The 24,214-nt window shown below is 36.5% G+C and overlaps 1 protein-coding gene across 1 annotated transcript in view; it reads right to left on the bottom strand.

The window, feature by feature from the left end:
* The window catches only part of GALAK (galacturonic acid kinase), a 78,853-nt gene that overhangs the window by 23,766 nt on the left and 30,873 nt on the right, over window positions 1-24,214 (bottom strand). The window contains exons 6-7 of the mRNA XM_089155066.1: window positions 16,238-16,303; window positions 1,582-1,661 (exon numbers count right to left, since the gene is read on the bottom strand). Coding sequence (XP_089011192.1) covers window positions 1,582-1,661; window positions 16,238-16,303 — 146 coding nt within the window. The remainder of the gene's footprint in view (window positions 1-1,581; window positions 1,662-16,237; window positions 16,304-24,214) is intronic.

Below are 24,214 nucleotides of genomic sequence, written 5' to 3'. Positions count from 1 at the left end.
TGGATGGAATTTTGATAACATTTAAGTTAGTTGATGCATTTGATATACTTTGTTTTCATTTATATGCTTTAAAGGTTCTATATTACATGTTGTATAACATTAAATTCCCTAATCCTACTACATTTCGGTTTCACACTATGGGTAGACTTAGAAATCATACATAGGGCTGTTTCTGACAAATCCAAGGCCACCAACGTGTTCAAAAGGCCTTAAATAAGCTAAATACCAAGTTTCAACCCAATTGGGACCCTAAAACCCACCGAGATGGGCCACCGAGTTGACACCAAAAAATTGTATATCTCGACCGAGATCTCACCGAGATGGTCGAGATCTCTCTTTTTCAAGGTGGCGAGACCTCTCTCGAGAGCGAGATCTTCTACCATGCTTACCGCCTTGGCAAACACTGTGACAACACTGATAGGGGGTTCTACCAATTAAGAGTGGTAGAGCACATAGTTGGATTGCGGCGAAAGACTTCGCAGACCAGGCACTGTAGAGGTGTGCGACTTCTTACTGAAAGGAAAAATGATCTCATCATGATCAAAATAAGAGGCAATGGTTCATTTTCATAAGTCTCAATGCAACTATGAGAAAAAGTAAGGTGATCTTTCCTCTTGGTCCAAGCATTCAAGTAGAGAGGGTCCCATTGATAGGACCAATAATGCTGAACTCACAGACGAACGATCTCTACCTCATTTGTTGTATCAGGGAATCAGATGACTGATGCATTCAAAGGCCTTAGGAATAAGGTGCCCCATTCTATTTTGTGCAAGTTGGGCATGCATGATATATATTCACCAACTTGAGGGGTAATGTTGTAATTTAGATTTTCTCCTGTGTAAGTTCTTATCTATGGGAATACTTCTAATTTTGTTCTTTCCTCCTCTATTAAAATTGATCTATGGTTGTGATCCCCAAGACCACGGGGACACAAGTCACCATTCTTTCCAATCAGTTTCATCAGTGATGATTCAGATGAAGGTATACTTACTAGGATACCTATTCTTGGCATTGGTATTGATTCAGACAGCATGCGTGATAGATCAAGAGGGGAAAGATGTATCACTTTTTTGAAATTGGTGTAGTATTCAAGGGAATGAGGGATACTCTTAATTCTTAATAGATATTTTAATTGACTCAATTGGATGTTGGATTTTCCAGTACCAATTGTTCATATAGGAGAGACACAGTAGGCTACCACATACAATAGCAATCAAGGTTCAAAGCCAGTGTTTTTTTCTAGGTAATTGTTTCAATATGTTTTATTATTCTCAAAGAAGAAATTCCGGAAGTTTTTAAGGGTTAACTCAACATTACCACCAATGTAGGCAGACTTTCAACTTAAAATAAAACCCTCACCAACATCTTGCATTCCTTGACACCATGACAACTTGCTTAAAATCTCGTCAAACAAAAGCAAGACTAACTATCAGAAAGAATTGAGCCAGACAACAGAGAGACACACGGAAAAAGAAAAAAAGAAAAAAATCCTAATCCTGCTTTCCAGCCTCATGTCCATCCACCTGCTATAATAATTGAACAGACGACTGGAAAACAACGGGTAAAGGTGAACAAACTCACCGATCCAATTCAATATTTTCAGTTGGTGTTACATTCAAATTATTTGCAGCTTCAAGGGCCAAAAGATAAGCCACCCCAACCTGTAGCAGGAAATCATATAGAATAAATACTAAAGATGAGAAAAGATAGTTTACATTGACAAAAAAAGGTTACATGAAGTCGCAAATATATGAGGTTGAATACCACTAGTAAATTATCACAGGAGTACAACAGATATAAGAACCACTGAAGATACCAAAGAGTAAAGAAACAATGGCCATAACCACTACCTCATCTACCAATATATTCCAAAAAGTTGAAAAGTGACAAAAATTTCGTGAAATCCTCTAGGATTTCAATTGATCAAAGGATCAAAGTTGGTTGATTCCATAAACACTGATAAGAAAAACAAACCATACGTTTCATCTAAAAAGCTGCAAAAACAATCAAAATTTCACTGCCATGGTAAATCCTATATATGTTAACCCCTCATAGTTGAAAGATCTGGTTGATAATTTAAACAGAGAGATGCCTGACCAAGACACCTTTGTGTAGAATAATCAGCAGCATAGTTGGCAAGGCCTTCTAGAGATGATGGTGGACAGTGGGTTCATACCAAATGCAGAAGCATCATGATTTGCACAAAGAACAAAGAGTTCTCCCACTTTTTACCATTCTTTGCCATTGCAAACAAGATCCATTTTAAGAAACAAATATTCTAAGCTAATAAGATATTCTCATCCACACATACTTTTGTCCTGAGCTTGTAGTATCAGAATTTGCTGAGATATTGCCTAGTTCTTGAAGTTTTCTCAGTATTTTTGTAAACTAAGGCAAGATGTCCTATGAGATACAAAATTACCATATATCGGTTGAGATCCCCAAAATGTCAACTCTGCCTCACACATAAAGTCATAAACAACTCATTTCTCAATCAAGTTCTGAAAGAATTTCGACGAATAATTTGGTGAAATTTCAGGAATTTTCAAGGTGTTGTAATTGTGATTTGTAATTTGTAATTGGAATTTGACTTCTCAATATTTGTTCATGCATTTTAATGAAAGTTTCAATGTTTTCTTATATATTCGTGTCTAGATTTGTGAAAACACATGATCTAGTTTCGTTCGCATGTAGTCGGGCATCTAGAAATCAAGAAGACCATTTTGTTATATATATATATATATATATATATATATATATATATATATATATATATATATATATATATATATATATATATATATAAAATAATAATAATAATAAAACATTGATATTGTATTTATTAGCCTCAAATTAGGTTGTATACAAAAATTCGGACCAAGAAAACCACCTAAAACCCACCAAAACATGGATTTGAAAGTTGAAACATAGTACAAAGGTGTAGCATGTTTTGCTGAAATTTTGGTATCTCAGCGTCTTGAAACGAAGAAACAAAATTTCAAACTATGGTTGAGAGTCTTGAGACCTCAACAAAACTCCTACAACTCTACCCTCTTGATGCTGTGGACTACTTGAATGCTGCAAAATCACATTGAAGGACAATTTGCCAAAGCAGTTGAAGATTATTGATCATTAATTCTTTGTATAAATCTACAACAGATAAAAGTTAGATTTGAATAAATACAAGCCAGGGTAAACCTTCCCCCAAAATGTACTCTTTTCAAAATATTTATTCGAAACATATTTTTATTTGGGCAAGAATTCTTCATATGTTACAACAACTTAGCCTGATCTATGAGAGGATGATGTCCAATTTTTTATTCATTTTTCTAATTTTCTGAAAAGAAAAAGTGAATGCCTCGCGAAATAGAACTGAAAAAATAAGATTAGAAGTGATTATTTTGGAGCTGGGATTTTATGGATATTGGACACTTAGATGCTCCACAGCCTTGCCGAGCCACTTGTGTCTTGCCAATCAGTTATATTATTATATTTTCAGAATTACTAAAATATAAAAAATTCATGAAAATAATTTTAAAAATCATTGTGATGGGGGGCATTACATGTCCACCCATCACTTGTAACTACCAGAGACAAAGATGACAGAACCTTTTGGCCTGGTTCGGTAAGGCACATGGAGAGATCTACAAGGAAAGGGTCATCTGGACTCTTAGGACTATGGTCCATATCACACATTTTTTTGTCTTTTGTTATATTAATATATCTTGGATTAATTTATGTGAGGGAAATCTAGGGAGTTTCCCTTCTTTTTTTTTTTTAATATCTTGGAGGTCATTGGATTTTAGTCAGTTGGATATTTTTTTTCCTTTTATTTGTTAGCATACATTTTAGGAAAGTTTTTTCTTTATTTTACTAACCAGCAGTCGAGTATTGACATTGGAAAAATCAGAAGAAAAAAAAAGAAGAAGAAACTCAACTGCAGCTCTCTCTCTCACACTGGTAAGTTTCACTCTTCGTCCTCTCAATCTCCTTTGCTGTTTATTCTCAATTGGAAATTTTTTAATCCTTATTACTACTACTCTTTTTTTCTCCAAAAAAATCATGTTCTTTTTCTCTAATAATTTTTATCCTCTCCAACAGCTCATGGCAGTCCAAGTTTCTGTCATTAATCTTTTTCCTTCTTCTCTCTTATTTCCACTTCTCACCTACAGCAGACAATTTTTCTGCCCTCAGTTTCTGCAATCAGCTTCTTTTTTTTTTATTCCTCTTCATCTTTTCTCTCTGGCAATAGTCCTACTGCAGAAATATTTTCTGCGCTCTCCTCTGTTTTGTCCCCCTTTTTCTTTGTTCTCTTCTTCTTTGTTCCCCCCACACCGTTACTGCAGCAACCCTTTTATGCCAATTAACTTTTGTTCACCTTCTGTTCTTATTCTCTCCTCAACATTTATCTTCATGGCAGTACTGTTTTCTACCTGGTATTTTTTTTTTATTCTTCTGTGTTCTACCTTTGCTACTTTGTTATTTTAAGGTCTTTTGAACACACTGGTGGCCTTGGATTTGTGAGAAAAGCAACCTTAAGTATGATTTCTAAGTCTACCTGTAGTACACAGCTGAAATGTTGTAGGATTGGGGAATGCAAGATTATACAACATGTAATATAAAAACTTTAAGGTATATAAATGAAAAGCAAGTATATCAAATACATTAAATAACTTAAATGTCATCAAAATTCCATCCATATGACTATATGAGTATCACAATCTCGACTCCTAAGAATAGAATAATAAAATTATACAACCATCAGAAGTTTTATATAAGTCATTAACTCATAAGTTCATAAAACAAGCAGAGAATGATTGATCTTCCTTTGGTGTTGTTGATGTGCTAAGAGTATTTGCAAGTGAAAAAAAAAAAAAAATTCTAAAATTGAGAGTTCCAGCGAGATATGATGAGATCTGGGGCAAGATATGGTGAGATCTCGAGCGAGATATCCAATTTCGCAGAACTCGACTCCCATCTCGTCTCGCTTAATCAAAAAAGTAAAATATCTCATAAGATCTCTCACCTTGTTTCTAATATTATTGGTTGCTATTTTGTTGAAGATATCTTGCTAGTAGAGTGTGTGTTGTGCAATTCCCATCCCCCATACCCATCCTAGTGTCATACTTAGATAGTGACCCTAACCTGTTATAGAATACCTTAGTTCCTAGCGCTGTTTTATATCACATTGTTCTCTCTCATATGCAGGAAGATGGCAGCTATTCTCCTCATTGTTCCAAGGGTGGTATATCTATTAGTTTAGAACTTTTGGGCTGCCTGGAATCATGGAATAAAATTTCGTGAAATTTCGACCTTGGCGAAACAAAACCGGGATGAACAAAATTTTAACGAGATCTTGCTGGGGATTAAAACATCACGATAAATTGAATTTCTAAGACAGGTGGCATAAATTTGGTTTTATAGATCAAATTGCGTCAAAATTTTGACCAAGAGTTCCTATCCAACGAAATTTCGACCTTGGCTTGATTTTGCTCAACTTTTGCTCAAGTCTCTTGATTTCTTGGATAGTGTAGGATTTGCACCATACAGAGCTTATGGATATGGATATGGATATGGAGGAACATATGGTGGTTCATCTACTGATTCTAGTAGTATGTTTGCATATGGGTAATGGGGATGGATCAACTGCATCATTTGCAGACTCCATCTTTGGATATCCATCAAGACCATCACAGCGAGTTATGCCACTTACATAATCAAGTTATAGTCCATGGCCTTATGACACATTCCCTATTATAGGATTACTTTATGTTGATGATGCTACCTATAGAATGGCAGTGATGGACTACACGTATAACTTTATGCATACTATGTCAAGGCCTGTTTATGTACAGTATTCAGAGTACTCCGGGATCCAGGGGATGGATCCAGCTTGACACGGTAGCTTCTACAAGATTAGAGTAGGTCTAATTCATTGTCTATTGTCATTTGGACTTCTGATTTCTTCATTTATTGTAATTTTTTACCAAGTACTGAGTTCTACACTTCTACTTGTATATTGACCTCTACTTGTCCTTATACTTGTTGTTGTATTTGTTATTGCATTTAATGAAAGTATTAGTGTTCTCTTGCATAAAATCCATATTTACATTTGCAAAAATGCATGTTCCAGATTTTCAATTTTGCCAGCATACAACTAGGCATTTGCAGATCAAGAACACCACTTTAGGTTAGGTTTTAGGAAAAAATAACACTTCCATTTTGTTTATTGGACTCAAATTTGGTTGAACACTGACCAGGCCAAAAAACACTTAGAGGGCTAAAACCCTCTGAAATAGGGCATCGAAACATGGTACAAAAATTTTGGGAAAGTTTTGACACTGAAACGAGATGAAATTTTGAACCATGCCTAGAATGCGATAAAGTAACTGAAGTCCATAATCTCCAACTTCCTATCGTCAAGGCCCTCTCTAGAAAAAAAGATGCATTGTCCCCCATAGGATGCAGTTTGCAAACCGAAGAAAGGATTTGTCGCATAAAATATTTTAATATGGCTAAGACAAGCTTGGTGGATTGCTTCTAAGAAAGACAACATATGGGTCCATTTGGTGTATGGTAGATATCTTAAACAAGACTTCATATGCATAGTTAAACCCATGGCTAATTGTTTTGGGTTTGGAGAAAAATTCTGAAGTACAAGGATAAGGCAGAACCCCTTATACGACATGTCATTGGTGATGGGAAGGGGACTTGTATGTGGCTAGACAATTGGCACCCTAAACAGGTGTTGAGCAAAAGGTATGAGAACACACTAAAGATAAATGTTGAGATCTCAATGCATGGAGATGGTGGACAAGCTTCTCATTCATGGAAGATGGAAAAGTTGCATAGAACATCCAACATATCTGATGGTTCTATGGGGATACTTACCACCAGTAGAAAGAATTAATCATACTAAGGCAAATATGGTAGTTTGGGACGGGACTACAATATGATTGTTCACCACCAAATCAGCATGGGAGGTTACTAGTCAAAAAGCACAAAAGGTGAGTTGGTGGAAGTTAGTTTGATTTGTAAATAATGTTTCTCGACATTCATTCATAGTTCGGAGATGCTGGAGATGCATTGACGACTACAGATAATGTTATGTTGTGACCAAATTTCAAAGATGGACCTGCACCGACTATTTTGGTCGGCGACCCAAATGGCATGTTTTTTAAAATTTGTGGTGGAAGTGGAGGGACCCCTTTACCTGATTGGAGTCTATATATATGTATCTTATGTTTGCCTACCACATTATTGAGAGATTTGGCATTCGGTTAGGATTTTTGGAGAGAATCCTCATGACGCTGTTCTTGACGATTGGTTGTGAGATCTCCTTCTATACTTCTTCTACATAATGAAAAGCTCTTCCTCTTCATCCATGGACGTAGCACACTGCATTGATGGGTGAACCATGTTAAATCCCTGTGTTTTCATTTTGTTTCTTTATAGATTCGCTATTTCATGGTGTTCGTTTTAACAGATAATTTGCTGAAAAGGAAGATCTTGGTGTAGCCAAATTGCTGTTTTTGTTAGGCAGGGGTTCAAAATAGAGGCCACATCTTCTTTTGTTCTCACCTTAGCCCCTTGATGGGTGAGGTATATTACTGAATGAATGCAAGGCAGTTTTATGATACTGTTGTTGGGTGAAGAATCATGGAGGCAAGGAAATGATCAGAATACTAGCGAAGTTAGCACTTTGTTTGACTATTCAATACCTTTGGACTGACAAGAACCATTAAAAGATATTCAGGGTCACCCAGGACAGCAGAGCAGATAATCGCAGCCATTGTGGATGATGTGAAGGTAGAATGTGCTTCTCTATGTATTATTAGTGAGCAGACTGCCCAAGCTGTTTATATAGCTGAGAAGTGGAATACTCGAGTTGTATGAAAACATAGGGTTCAAAAAACTTGTTATGGGTTTAGGTCTTCTACAAATATGATCTCATTGGACTGTCATGGAGCATTAATGAATTCAATTGGTGGGGTGCTAAGCTCAGGTGGTCCTATTGTGGCATATGCTGGTGGAGGAAAGAGCTCTCGGTATTGGCAATGGAATTGCAAGCCATCTTTGGGTTCAAATTAGCACTCAAGAAGGGTACTTTAAGGTTTCTATCAGATCTGATTTGAAGGCCTCAGCAAATATTCTTAATAGGAATATCCAAGGGAATTGGAAGTGTCAACCTATAAAAGGTGAACTTTGCAAGAGGCAGCTATGCTAACAGAGGTGGAATTCAGTCATATCTCGAGAAAATAGGACCGGCCAATAGATTACATGATGGGGTTCAGCTTAGGCAGTAACAAGTGAGGTGGGATCCTATACAATACTCTAAAGAGCTAGTTGATTTGATTCAAATGCAGCAACACATGTTTATTACAGAATGTAATTGGGCTTATTTCCTATTCGCGATACCGGTTGTGAGGGAATGCCCTCCTTGTCTGGATCCTTTGACCCCTCTTTCTAAAGAGTTTCTAGTAGGATGCCTTCTTTGTATTGTTTTTCCCCCTTTAAAATAAATATCACTTCTATATATATATAGTGAGGAAAATACTTATCTTCGTTGAAGAATTATTTTCAATGTATGTGTTATATGTCAAAATTGAAAATGGTTTCAAATGCAATGTAATGCTTATATCAAGTTATAATCAAAATTACAAAATATATTTTGACTTACGAATCTAACTACTAGGGTTATGGATTAACATGATATAGGTATTTGATTGTTTCAATAGATTGATATTATATTAAATACATACTAAAACAAGTCTTTGACATAAGAATGCAAATGGCAAGAGATTTGCTACATGGTGGGAATGGCAGAGACCTGATGCCATCTGATAACAATGCTGTGGGAATATGCTCAATTCTGGAATTGCCACAGTTTACAGAAGAATCGGGAGGAAGAAAAAGCCATTTGTACACATACAAACTTCAAATGAAGGATTTGATTTTCCTAAAGATTCAGACTAATTTCTACAAAATTTCCCCTTTAGTAGTTATTCCTGAATACAAATTGAAATATCTGTTGCTTGATGTGTTGTTGCAAAAAAAAAAAAAAAAAAAAAAAAAAAACTGAATTAAGTACCAGGAACTTGCTCAAAAATCTAAATCTTGTGGGAACTATCGTAGGGAAGAGTTTAGTAGTAGGGAGATCAAATCAACAGGAGAGCAGGGAACATTCCAAATTTACTAACCATTTCAAATTGCTTGACTTTTGTTGAAAAAACTAATAGTGGTAGAATGGTTTATGGATCAATGATCTCAAGCCCTCTATTCATAATTAAGTGGAAAGTACACTATTACAAGGAATAAAATTTTACATGAATACAACAACAACAATAAGCCTTGTCCCAACTAAATGGGGTCGGCTACATGGATTCTTGCCCTCCAATCAGTTCTGTTCGAGGCCATGCTAGATACAAGGCCTAAGCTATACATATACTTTCTCACCACTTCTTCTAAGGTTATCTTAGGTCTACCCCTAGCTCTTCTAGTTCCTTCAATATGGATTATATCACATCTCCGTATAGGAGCATTTATAGGTCTCCGTTGAAAGTGGCCGTGCCAACTCAAACGACTTTCTCTAAGCTTATCACTTATGGGAGCAACTCCCAGACCAACTCTAATATGATCGTTTGTTATCTTATCCATCCTAGTTTTGCCACTCATCCATCTTAGCATCCTCATTTCTGCTACACTGAGTTTATCTATATGATTCTTTTTAATAGCCCAACACTCTGCACCGTACATCATAGCTGGTCAAACAACGGTCCTATAAAATTTTCCTTTAAGCTTTAATGGAATACGCCGATCACATAAGACTCCGGACGCACCTCTCCACTTCATCCACCCTATTTTAATTCTTTGGGAAACCTCATCTTCTAAATCACCTCTTTTACTTATGATTGAACCTAGGTACCTAAAACAATCACTCTGAGGAATCTCTTTATCGTCAAGTATCACCACCTTATCATCTGCCCGATCATAACTAAAGTTACAAACTAAATATTCTGTCTTCGATCTACTAAGTTTAAAGCCTTTTGATTCCAAAGCTAATCTCCATGATTCTAATTTGGTATTAATCCCCACTTGGGTCTCATCAATCAACACAATATCATCCGCAAAAAGCATACACTAGGGGACCTCACCTTGAATGTCTTTGGTTAATTCATCCATTACCAGTGCAAATAGATATGGGCTTAAAGTTGACCCTTGATGTAGCCCAACTGTTACTGGGAATTCATTACTTTGTCCCCCCACTATTCTAACACTAGTCACCGAACCATCATACATATCCTTAACTATATCTATATATTTACTTGCAACACTTCTTTTCTCTAGTACTTGCCAAATTAACGCTCTCGGGACTCTATCATAAGCTTTTTCTAGGTCAATAAATACCATATGAAGATCTTTCCTACATTCTCTATATCTTTCCATAAGTCTCCTAATTAAGTAAATAGCCTCCGTTGTAGATCTTCCCGGCATAAACCCAAATTGGTTCTCCGTAACTGTAGTTAAGTGTCTCAAACGGGTTTCAATTATTCTCTCCCATAATTTTATCGTATGGCTCATCAATTTAATGCCCCTATAGTTATTACAACTTTGAATATCTCCTTCATTTTTGTAAATTGGAACCACAACACTTCTCCTCCAATCATCTGGCATTTTCCCTGTGCTCAAAATCTTATTAAACAACTTAGTCAACCAAACTAGTCCATGGGTTCCTAAGCTCTTCCATACTTAAATTGGGATTTCATCAAGACCTTGTGTCTTGCCAAGTTTCATCCTCCTTAAAGCTTCTTTTACTTCGGACATCGAAATTCTACGTATATAAGTTCGGACATTGGTGCCTTGGTGAAAAGTGTAATCGTCCGAAACATAAGTGCTTGTCGAATGCTCGTTTAGTAAACTAGAGAAATAGGTTTCCCATCTTTTCTTAATATCCTCCTCACAAACTAATACTTTACCATCTCCATTTTAATACATCTAACATGTTCAAGATATCTACTCTTTCTATCCCTCATCTTAGCTATCTTATAAATAGATTTTTCCCCTTCCTTTGTGCCCAATTTATTGTATAACTCTTCATACTAAGGATGTTGAGGATCTTCAAATTTTAACTCAATAAAATTTTACATGAACACAAACTCTAATTTAACTCTTATACAAACTCTAATTGAACTCCTAGTAGAATCCAACACTCCCCCTCAAGTTGATGCATAGATATTAGTCATGTCCAACTTCCCTACAATAGGAAGGAAGTCTCTTTCTTTCAAACCCTTAGTGAAAACATTTGCTACTTGGTCTCCAGATCTTACAAAAGGCATGCAAATAAGCCCTTGTTCCAACTTTCCTTTGACAAAAAACCTATCAATTTCAATGCGCTTAGTTCGATCATGTTGCACCGGATTAGTAGCAATACTAATAGCAGCCTTGTTGTCACAAAATAACAACATCATAGGGTTTGGAACATGGACTCCAATATCTTGTAGCAAACCTTTCAACCATAGTAGCTCACAAACTCCACGAATCATAGCTCTATATTCAGCTTCGGTACTAGATAAAGCTACCACATTCTGTTTCTTACTTCTCCAAGTAACTAGATTACCTCCAACAAAGGTACAGTAACCTGAAATTGACTTCCCGTCTGGAGATCCAGCCCAGTCTGCATCAGTGTATGCTTCTACTTTTAGATTATCAGTGGATGAAAGAAGTATTCCTTTTCCAGGAGTTCCCTTCAAATATTGTAGTATTCTAGTAACAACCTTCATATGAGCTAAATATGGATCATGCATGGATTGGCTCACTATCCCTATAGCATAAGGGATGTCTGGCCTGATGTGGGACAAGTGAATAAGCTTAACTACCAGCCTTTGGTATCTTCCTTTGTCCACTGGTTCTCCCTCTTTTTCTTTAAGTTTAGCCCCATCTTCAATAAGGGTATCAACTGCTTTACACCCCAACATTCCCACTTCTGATAATAGATCTAGGACATACTTTCTTTGGGATAGGAATATACCTTTCTTTGATCGAGCCACCTCAATCCCTAAGAAATATTGTAACTTCTCTAGATTTCTAATTTCAAACTCTTTGCCAAGAAAGTCCTTCAACTTTTGAATTTGTTCACCATCATTCCCTAAGATGACAATATCGTCTACATAGTCAATGAGAAGTGTGATGTTAGTACCTGACTTCCTGACAAATAGTGTATGATCAGCATTGCTTTGCTTGTATCCAATAGAAGTCATTGCCTTCAGGAGGCATCCAAATCAGCATCTAGGAGACTGTTTTAACCCATAAATTAACCTCTTCAACCAACAAACTTTCCCTACAATATTGTCATCGGAGAAACCATGTGGGATTTCCATATAGACTTTTTCTGCTAACTCCCCATGTAAGAAAGCATTCTTTACGTCTAGTTGGTGCAAGTTCTAGTCTTTGTTCACAGCTACAGACAACAGAACTCTAACAATGTTTAGTTTCGCAACAAGGGCAAAGGTCTCCTGATAATCAATCCCATAGGTCTGGGAAAACCCCTTTGCAACTAGTCTGGCTTTCAACTTATTGACTGATCCATCCATATTTTGTTTAACCACAAATACCTATTTGTAACCCACTAGTTTTTTTCCTAGAGGAAATGTAACCAACTCCCAAGTGTCATTTTTCTTCATTGTCTGCATTTCCTCTACCATAGCTGCCTTCTATCTCTTATCAACATAGGCTTCCTGCCAACTTTTAGGAACAGATACAGATGATAGAGAGGATATAAAAAGCACGGTAAAAGTTAGATAAAGGGTTATAAGAAACATATTTAGCTATGGGATGTTGAGTACAAGATCTGACCCCTTTTCTAACAGCAATAGGAAGATCAGAAGAATATACCTTAAGGGGAATAGTAGAATCTGATTCTGGAGCGGGAGACTGAATTGGTAACGTATCACCTTTCTCCACCTGTTTTAGCCGGTTGTAATTCTTCCTCTGATAAGTATGCGCCTCCTTATTCTGGTCAATCTGGTTTTGAAAACCCCAACAGTGTGTCTCACAGCAGTGGTCTCCCCCTAGCTAGGTTCTTCACATGGTTCAAAAAATGAAGGGGGAGGATTAGAGTCCTCAGATATACTGACTGAAGTCTCCCCCTGGTCAAGAAACTCTTCTAGGACTCTTAAGTTATGTTGGTGTGCGATAGGAAGATCTGGAGTCGGAAAGAACACCTCTCCTCTAGGACTCTCCCCCTGGAGAGGTGTATAGTAAGGGCAAGACTCATGAAAAATTACATCCATGGATACAATGGTTTTCCTGGAAAGAAGATGATAACATTTGTACCCTTTTTGGAGTAGCGAATACCCCAAAAATATGCAGCGTAGGCCGCGAGAAGCCACCTTACTTTGGTGGGCTGTGATTCGGGCATAACACACGCATCCAAAAACCTTTGGGGGAATAACAAAAGAAGAGGCTCCCTGAAGAATCTCATTAGGACATTTAAAACCAAGTATCCTACTGGGCATACTATTCATAAGGTAAGAAGCAGCGAGTATAGCATCACTCCAGTATTGGTCAGGTACATTCATAGCAATCATAATGGAACGGGCTATCTCTAAGAGATGCCGATTCTTCCTTTCGGCAACCCCATTTTGGGCAGCCTTATCAACGCAACTAGTCTGGTGTATTATGCCAGAGTCAGAGAGATATCTCTGAAATTCACCATCAATATACTCTATGCCATTGTCAATGCGAAAGATCTTCACAGTGGCATTGAACTAAGTTTTAATCATATTATGAAAATCACAAAAACATCAGAAAACCTCATTTTTTTTTTTTGTTTTAAAAGATAAATCCATGTAGAACGAGAGTGACAATCGATAAAAGTAACAAAATACCTATGACCAGTAAAAGACACACGTCGGCAGGGACCCCACACATCAGTATGAATTAGCATAAAAGGAATAGTTTTCTATTATGAAGAGAAGGCAAATAAGTAGAACGAGTCTCTTTCGCAAAATGCAAGCTTCACAAAAAAATCATCCTTATTACAATAAGAAACTAAATCAGAAAATATTTTCTTAAGAGTTCCTAGAGGGGGGTGACCTAGTCTACGGTGCCACTGATGAAGGTCTGATATTATCGAATGGATCTGATTAGAAGATGTAGTCAGAGCTGAAGTAGATCCTTCAATCAGCTCGAGCAAATAAAGTCTATTGTCTAGTTACCACGTCCAATCTCCTTCCCCGTGACCAGATCTTGAAAGACACAATAAGATGGGGAAAATGTCACTATACAATTCAAGTCATGTGTAAGACTACTGATAGAGAATAAGTTAGTAGAGAAAGAGGGAACATGTAAAACTTTAGACAAAGAGAGTGATGGAGAATGTTGAGTGGTCCCTTTTCCAGCAATGGAAGAATAGGAGCCATCAGCAATTCAAACTTTATCTTTTCCAGAAGTTCGAAATATTGTAAGAAAAAGGATAAATCTGTCATATGATTAGTGGCTCCTGTATCAATGATCCAAGGAGTAAAAACTGAAGAAACTTGAAAGCCTGTAAAAGTTTTACCTGAAGTAACAAGGTAGGAGTTGGTATGGGTAATAGAGGAAGCAGTGGTCGAGGCTGTACCGACAGTAGAAGACTGCAGAATACATCGTAGAGTAGCAAACTCCTCCTGTGAAAAACCAATGTCTGCAGAGGGTGTGGTGGATACTGTCTCAGAAAGATTAGCCTTTGGTTTTTCCTTTCTTTGTGCTCATTTTTGCTCAAAATCAGCAAGCTTACCATGCAATTTCCAACAATTTGCCTTGGTATGATATGGTTTGTGACAGTGCTCACACTTGACAATCTCCTTAGCCGGTCAGATTTAGTGCGAATAGACTGTAAGGCTGATTTCTCCATAATAGGAGTATGAAGCATGGCTAGTCGACAACTTTCCTCACACTGAACAAGAGCATAAGATTGTTCTAGTGTAGGAAAGGGAGAACGACTTAAGACTTGCACTCTGATCTGATCGTACTCTACATTCAAACTAATTGATGTTGTAGAAGCAGCAATAGTTACAGGAGCTGAAGCTGAAGCTGTTGCAGTTGTAGGAGCTGAAACTGAAGCTTTTACAGTTGCAGAAGCATCGGAAGTTGCTGATTTCTTCTTCTCTTCTTGTTTCCTCTGTATTCTGTTCTTATTCGTCAAATCGAGACGGAACTGAATCGTTGGTCTTCTTCTCTTCTTCTTTCTTCTTTTTTCTATTTTAGTTGACGACCAAGACGGTACTGAAAAACTGTCGGCAGCTAAAACTGAAGATTGGTGATGGGTTTGAAAAAAAATCAGAAGAAGAAGAAGGTAGGTCGCTTCCCTAATCGAACAATAGGTTACAGAAAATTAAGAATTTCTGTGATGGTTGCAGAAAATTCTGCAACGATTGGAGAAAATCTGCAATGGGTTTTGCAAGAGAAAAAAAAAGGAAGATCCTAATCGAGCTTAGGCTTTGATATCATGTTGAAAAAACTAATAGTGGTAGAATGGCTTATGGATCAATGATCTCAAGCGCTCTATTTATAATTAAGTGGAAAGTACACTACTACAAGGAATAGAATTTTACATGAACACAAACTCTAATTTAACTCCTATACAAACTCTAATTGAACTCCTAGTAGAATCCAACAACTTGAAATCTAAGTCACCGAAGCCAAGAAACCAAACCCATTATGGCCTCTCTCTCAAAGTTTCTTCCCTTGCAATGGCTAGACAATTTTAATTTCTTGAACTGCACAGAACATTTTACTACTCTCCTCCTTTCATCTTCTCCTCACCCTACATGGGTCAAGGCCAGGGTGAGACCCAATCACCCACTACATACCAAATGAAGCCTTCAGAGGGTCAAAGGCGGCGATTACCAAATGCCGTGGAATTGATCTTGATTTCTATTCATCATGATTTCTAATTTGTGGTCCCTATGCATGTTAGCTTGGATTTACAGTAAATTTATAAGAGAAATGGTCATGTTTTCAGATTTTCAGGACATAATCACCTTCTCAGTTGTTTTCAGATAAATGGAAAGTTAGGCAAGAATAACTGAAAACAAAATTGAAGGGTTAGTACTTATTAGAAGCCTTTACCAAGGGGTGCAAGTAAACCGCGATCTTTGGAGGGGAATGCATGTAACATGGTTGTTTTCCGAGGGGGTGCATATAAAAATTTTTATATGAAAATATAATAGTAGAAACACAGAGAAGAAAAACTTACAGCAGCTGAAGAGCTAAGCCCTGAACTATCAAGTCCATTGGAACCACAGATGAATCCAATGATGCCCTGCATCAATTCAAACAATGAGAACAAATATTTATATTACCTTGAGAAAAGTAACTTTCAAAGACTTCATACAGATATTGGACATATAACATCCCATATATATATATATATATATATATATATATTCCAGAGGTTTCCTGAAGGATAAAGTACAAAAAACTGAAAGATACAATGCCATTTTTCATGTACAATATCATAAACTTCACATGCATTAAGATCATGTAACCAGTGTACCTCAACCTACTGCGGGGTCTGGTGAGGGTCGTAACGTACACAACCCTACTGCAGCCCAGGAAGGATGTTTCCCAACTCAAACCCATAACCACCAATTTGAAATAGATCAAGCTTACCATTGTGACAAGGTTGTAATGATTTGAAGGTCTAAAGTCTCATAATCGGATTCCAGATTATTATCAAGATCAAGTTAAACAGAAGATCTCAATTACAAAGTCATTCAGCTTTAACTATTGGGCTTCACGTTACCAAAAAATTATCAAAGTCTAAAATTTGTACATTTCTAAGATGTTAGGAATAATTTAGACACTGTGGTACATTGATATGTGGCCACTATGACACATAGGTATGTTCCGTTATTCTTTTGAAAAGTAATAAAACAATACCAAGTTGGAAGTAGAATTTCCTGCATCATTTTCTAGAGACAAAACCATGAATACCTGCGTGAATATGGTTTTTCGATTCATTATGTCCATTCTGACACTAGTCTTCCTTGTCATGTTGGAAATAGGTTAGTATGTTCTTATTTTGTTGGTTTTGTTGATTATAATTCTCGGTTGACTAGGGTCTATGTGTTAAAGTATCTGTTACAATTTCTTTCTTTGTTTCAAAATCTTTATAATGAAATAAGACCGAGTCTGATGCTTCTATGAAAGTTTTACGTATTAATAATTGTTTGAATGAGGCAAGGAGGATCTCGAGTAGGTTCTAAACTGATTCGAGAATTGGAGTTCCCTCTTTCTTTTGATTTTCATTGATTTTCAATGCTAGATGTAATCATTCAACTTTCCTATAAATAAAGGTATTGGCAATAGGAGGCTTACATCTTCTTCCTCTCACCATTCTGTTTTCCCCTTTGTTTCTCTCTAATCTACATGGTATCAGAGCACCCGGTGCTCTAGATTACATTTGTTTTGGAGTCATTAAAGTTCAAACATATTCGCAATCCTTAGAAGAATCATCACTGCAAGTTGAGGGGCTCTTAGGTCTCGTTTACAGGGGCCGCAGCACTTGAAGCTGCAACTTCCTACTCTTTGAAGATTCAATGCAATAAGAAGCACCCAAAGCTTTGTTTTTTTATGGAGGAATAGCTGCACAACATCGGGTCTTGTTTTTGAGATTATTTGTGCTGGTTAAGAAAGCCCTCTTGGAGGATTTGAATGATTTTTGTTGGAAGCATCAACTGACCCATTGAATTTTGTCGAAGTAACGACTGAATGCCCTGAGTGGTTAGATTAATCTGCTAAACCCTTGACCTGGAAGCTGTGCACAACGAATGTTGAGAACTTAAGAATGAAGATTTCAGAAGAAGATTTCAGCTCTTCTATTTCTGCTGTGTGACTTTTGTTGTAGTATCAACTCATGTTTTGAGTAGTTCGATTTTTGCTTGCCCTATTCCGGTTTAGTCTTGGTTGATCTGTTAGTTTAAAGCTGCATGCTGGTTTGAACTTCTGGTTCTAGTCTAATTGCATTCCTGGTTCTAATTTCTGGTTTGGTTCTACTATTTTAGTGGTTTAATTTCTGGTTCAAATTTAGGTTCAATTTCTGGTTCCAACTTGCAAGGACAGATTATATTGTGTTGGTTTTGACCTATTTGTTAGTTTAAAATTCAGTGATGGCTCAGGCTAACACTGAAAATAAAATTACCATGGCCGAGGTGTTATCCTCTTCCTCCTATCGGCTTACTGAACATAAACTTGAAGGAGCTGGTAAATTCCATCAGTGGAGGACAATTGTTAGAGTAGTGATTCTTGGGAGAGGCCAAAAAAATGACTTGCCCAGAAAACTTGATACTACAGACCCTACTTGGGTGATGGTGGATGCCCATATTTTAGAACAAATGTTGAATTCAATCGAGAAACCTATTGTGGACATTGTTACCTATATTGATACTGTCAAGGAACTACGGGAATATCTGAATGTGTTCTACTCTAGTAAGAACAACCTTTTCTGTATATACAAGCTATCTTAAGAGTTCTACCAAGTTGATAGGAAGGGTAGGCCTTTGACACAATATTTTGAAGATTTTAAAAGGATGTACGAAGAGTTGAATTCTATACTTCCCATCACTTCTCATGTCATTGAAATGTAGAACCAGTGTCAGCAAGAGAGTTTTCTAGGGGGACTTGAGAAGGAGTTTGACTCAATAAGATATCAAGTCTTTGGTGGTGACAAAGTGCCCACAATATCTAACACCTTCTTTAAGGTTCTCCGAGTCTCCAAAGGGGACTCACATGACACTATATGTAGTGATGCATCTACAATTACCACAATAATTAATAATTGTGGATCCAGTTCTGGAAATACTCGTGGTAGTGGGGCTGTTATTGGAGAAAACCCCTACCACCTCTGAGGAGTCTACAAATACACTAATTAAGACTTGTCACCATTGTGGTCAGCCAAGTCACATTTAGAGATTTTGTTGGAAATTGCACAACAAACCTCCTTAGGTTGCCAACACTACTACTGCTAAAGAGAACACATCTATACCCCCACAGTCTGAAGATAAAAGTTGTGAAGATGTCTGTAGAAGACTTTATTCACTTTACTCAGTTTCACGTAGTCCAATATTAACTATCTACAACTACATTTGTATACAAAGGTAATGCAACAACCTGCCTCTCATCTACTTCTAGGCCTTGAATCATCAATTCTGGTGCCACTAATCACAAGACTAGCACCCCAGGTATTTTTACTTCTTTCTGTTCAACCACTTCTATGATCATCCTTGCGAATGGTTCCCATGCCACAGTTAAAGGCACTAGAACTATTCAACTTCCCCCCCCCTGCTTATCTTATGTCCTTTATTTACCAGAATTTTTATTTAATTTATTGTCTATTCATGAGCTTACCACTGAATATAATTTTTCTTTACCTTCTATCCTGGCTTTTGTCTCGTTCAGGATCTTACAACAAAGAAGACGCTTGGTATAGCCGTATCTGTCTGACACGTTTGTTGCCTATTCAAGCATCTCACTACAACATCAGATTCATTACTAACCAAGGCATCCCTCTTTGCAAAGCTTAAAATTACTAGATAGTCATTTTCAGCATATTTCTGAGTTTTAGCGTGAGTGGTGTCAGTTATGAAGCTTCATTGTGTGAACTATCCACCTCGGGCTATTAATCGATCTTCCCACCCTTTTGCTTTAGTTCATTCTGATGTCTAGGGCCCATGTCCTACAATTTCTACTTTGAGTTTTAAATATTTTGTTGCTTTTATGGATGACTTTTCAAGAGTTATCTGGCTTCATTTAATGAAAAAGCATTCCCAATTATTTCATACATTTTATAGAAGTTTATACGTAGTTTCGCATTATGGTTAAGATTCTTTGTAATGATAATGTGAAGGAGTACTTTTTGAACCCTTTCACCTCATTTATGACTTCTAATGGCATCTTTCATCAGTTCTTTATTGCCTATACCCCATAACAAAATGATGCTGCAAAGAGGAGGAAGAATCATCATCTTATAAAAGTGGCACGTTCTCCTTTGTTGTTTGAGATGAAGGTGTTGGGACCTCGTCAAGGGTGCTAAGGTAGCCCTAGATCTAGCCTAAATCTCTAAAATATAGTGGCACCTTCTCCAAAGGTCTAAACTTTTGGGGTAATGACAAGCACTTGATTTTACGAATGGTATCAGAGCCAAGAGGTCGCAGGTTTGAGTCTCCCCAGTGCCGCTATTTGGGGAAGGGGGATTTTTGGACTTCGTCGAGGGTACTGATGTGGCCAAAGATCTTGCCCCAAATCTAGGGGGTGTTAGGGACCTCATCGAAGGTACTGAGGTGGCCCTAGATCCACCCCATATCCTAGCTTGAATCGTGATGCGCGTTGGCTAAGGTTTAAGGAAATATAGTGGAACCCTCTCCACAGGTCTAGACTTTTGGAGAAAAGGCAAGAGCTTGATCCTACAAATGGTATCCATTATTAGGATTATCCAAGACAATATGTGGGCTTGGATTAATTACTGGGGTTAACAATTGATGGGGATCTCAAGTCTCAACACATTAGGCCAATGCATTGTCATTCAGTTTGAAATGGGCCAAACCGGTCTATAGTGGGAGTGGATTAGAGTATTGGATTGCTGCTATAAATAGTTGTGATGGGATCCCTCCAATCATTCAAGTCTTTTGTTATATTTTCTCTCCGCAAGAAAGAGTTATGGTAGGGAAGATAAAGGAGATTGGAGAAGGCTCTATCACTCTGTTTCGAGGTTTTAAATTGATCTTCTCCACCATACGTTGGCATAAGGTTGTCTAATTCTTTCTATAATATTATATTTTATATTTGTTTTTGTATGGGTTCTGATAAGGATTTTAAAAAATTCCCATAAATTTTTGAACAATTGGTATTAGAGCCTGACCACACAAACTTAGATCAATGTTTTGTTTGGTTACAATTAATTTGCAAAAATTAAAAAGATGACCTTTATTTCAATTTTCGAATCTCATATCTTTCGGATTAGTAATTCTCAATTACTTGGGAGTTTATTTATTTGGTTATCACATAGTGCTACATGCAAACACCTGGAACAACAACAATTAACTTAAGGATTCCCTTCTCCTAATCAATGTATAGGATGACTCAGATCTAGCTACAGTTTGACCTTTAAGAATGAAAAAAATAGAAAATCAGTAGGCTAGAAAATGAGAGAAAAGGAGAACTACCTCTGTCTTATTTCCTTTCTCCTTTATCTTAGAATTTGCAAAGTTCTTTCTTTGGATCATAAGGCTGTACGTTTTTAGGGTAATTAATTGGTTTCTTTATTTTTTTTCCTTCAATCTCCATTAAAAAGGAAAAAAGGAAAAAGAAAAAAGAAAACAAAGGAAGATATGATGGACTTTGTTTGTTCATTTGTGGATGGTTGTAAAGGAGAGGCTGTGCTAGTGTGTAACGATCACCTTAAAGATACTTCTATCCTATGCTAATTAATTGTATAATAGCTCCATAACCGACTTTTACTAAACTTTTTGAACCACTATTAAAACATTATTTCAAATATGTGAATTTTGTTGACCCTATCCCCGATGTATACCAACACCTTGACAACTCCTTTGATAGATTGATCATCTATCTTGAACAAAGCACTATTTTTCGTGTCGTTGACATCCATTGCAAGGTTGTTCATTCTCTACATGGTTTTGGCTTTGGTTTTATTGGTATGATTGTACTGGAAGGGATTTTCCCTATATATCTAAGAAAAAATAATAATAATAATTCCAAACATTTAGAAGCTGAATCCATATAAAATTATATAAACTTTGTCTATGTGGATTATCTTTTTTCAGTAAAAGATCTATTCATATTATCAAGATTGACATTTTTGAGACGTAGACCATGGTTTCTAGGTCATTTCCTCTTTGGGTTTTTGGTTTAGAAATACTGTTATTTGTGTATTACATGGTTTGTTTTTGAGATTTTATTGAGAAAAGTGGTTAACCCTAATTAGAATTTGTCCTTTATTGGAACTGATTTGGTTCGATTGGGTAAAAAACCAATCTCAAGGAAATAGGCTAGGCCAAACCAAATCTATTTAGATTGGGTCAGTCATAAGTCATGTTTTTTTATTTTCTTTTGGTAAAAATGTTTCTTATATTCAAATTAGAGATTGGTTAAGATTGAACTACCAATTGAGATTGAAATAAATTGTTTTGGGTTAAGCAAAATTGAGTTAGACCACACATCTAATCTATTGACCCAAGTTGATGACCATTGATTCAATCTACTGGCCCAAATCTTTGACTTATGATCATATCAAAGATTTATTAAGATTTATATATTGATGGTTATGGAATTCTTGATTCTAAAGAAATGCATTTTGTCTTCCATCTCACTTAAAGAATAAAGAGGTCCTTTTATACTTAAGGTTTCATATGACTCTAAATATAATAATGAAACATGCTTCAGGGGGGTGGGAGTACGAGAAAATAAAACAAATGCAATGACTTGATAATTTAAACAATTATTTTATAATTTTTATAATTGTGTAATACCATCTTATTGGTTGTATATTATACTAAATTTTGAATGGGGATAATAAGAGGGGTGTAATCTGCCAAAGTGGCATTATCTCATTCTCTTGTTGTTGCCATAATAGTCAAAGTTTGGTGACATTTTCCCAAAGGTGACGCCATACAAGTTATGATTGTATATGCATACAAGTGGAAGTGACAACATTTTAAGAAATTTCATTTACACAAAGGTAATGAGATTTTGAAAAATTATTGTAGCATTCATTTTAAAAGACGGGTAACACATCAAGACATTTTTTGAAGCATAATTTAGAGGTTTCTTATCACCTAAAGGAGGAAGGAATTTTCGAAAATTGTTGCTATCTTGCAGTATTTACAAGATTACATGTGAGACTTAGTGCATTTTGACCCAAACGTTGGAATGTTATTTGGCCAGCTCATGCTAGCTAATGCTTGATGTCATTAGCATGCTTAATATGGTATGTCTTTTATACTTTATGTTTGATGGGGACATTGTTGTTAAACATAATTGATTGTTTTATTCAATAAGAGCTTTTACACATGACTTGTTACGTATTTTACATAGATTTCATGAGAACATCAACTGGGACTTACAAAAGTGGTGTACTTAATTTTATAAGAATTCAAAAATCTATTGATGAAGTATATAATAACAAACAAAATATTTCAAGGAAAGCGTATGCTTTTAGTGATTAAAATGACTTATTCACTTCTTATAGTTGATATATTTGTGGTAATGCTTGTTTAGTGGGAGTGCTCAATGGAAGCTAATAATAAATTGGTGTTGATGATAAATTCTATATATGATATAGGAATTATTTTTCTTATGGACATTTTGATGTATGGATGCATTTATTTGTGCTTTGTTATGATTTAGAAATAGTGTTTTTACTAGTATCCAAATGTGGTTTTAGCCATAATTGACAGATTAGCTATTGACTATAGCCTTGGGCCAAAATGTATGTTTGTCCTAAGGACCTGGGATGATTGAAATATTTTTTGGGATAAAAGGGATTTTCTTGTCACAATGAAAGTATGTGCTTGATTTGTTGGCAAAGAAGGGCTGCTTGGCTCAAGCCTCTAGATAATCCTAGGGATCCTAATGTGAAGCTTATGCCAGAAGATGGAGATGTTCTCAGTGATCCAAAAAGATACTTAAAGGCTGGTTGGAAAGTCGAATTATCTTGTTGTGACTCTACCTAATATTGCTTTTCCAATCAGTGTGAGTCAATTTATGCCTCTAGGACATCTCATTAGGATGCAGTTCTCCAAATAATAAAGTACCTTCATATGGCTCTTGGTCGTGGACTACTATACAGAGACAATAGTGATAGAAGAGACGAAGGGTTTTTTTATGCAGAATGGGCTGGATCACCGGTTGATAGGAGGTCAACCACAGGCTATTGTGCATTGATTGGTGACAATCTTGTATCTCGGAAGAGTAAGAAACAGACTGTTGTGGCTGGGTCAAGCGCAACGTCCTGAGTATAGAGCTATGGCATAGGTCACTTGTGAGTTGATATGGACCAAACACATGTTGAAAGAGCTAGGCTTTTGTTGATGATTCCTTTATGACAGCGGTGTGATAATTAGGCTGCTATTCACATTGCTACTAATCTGGAGTTTCTTGAACATACAAAACATATCGAAGTTGACTTCCACTTCGTACATGAAAAGCTGCAACA

This window comes from Hakea prostrata, chromosome 5 (genome assembly GCF_041222555.1).
Source record: "Hakea prostrata isolate BN-2017 chromosome 5, UWA_Hpros_2, whole genome shotgun sequence".
NCBI classification, from domain to species: Eukaryota; Viridiplantae; Streptophyta; class Magnoliopsida; order Proteales; family Proteaceae; genus Hakea; species Hakea prostrata.
This window is presented reverse-complemented; position numbering and strand designations above follow the sequence as displayed.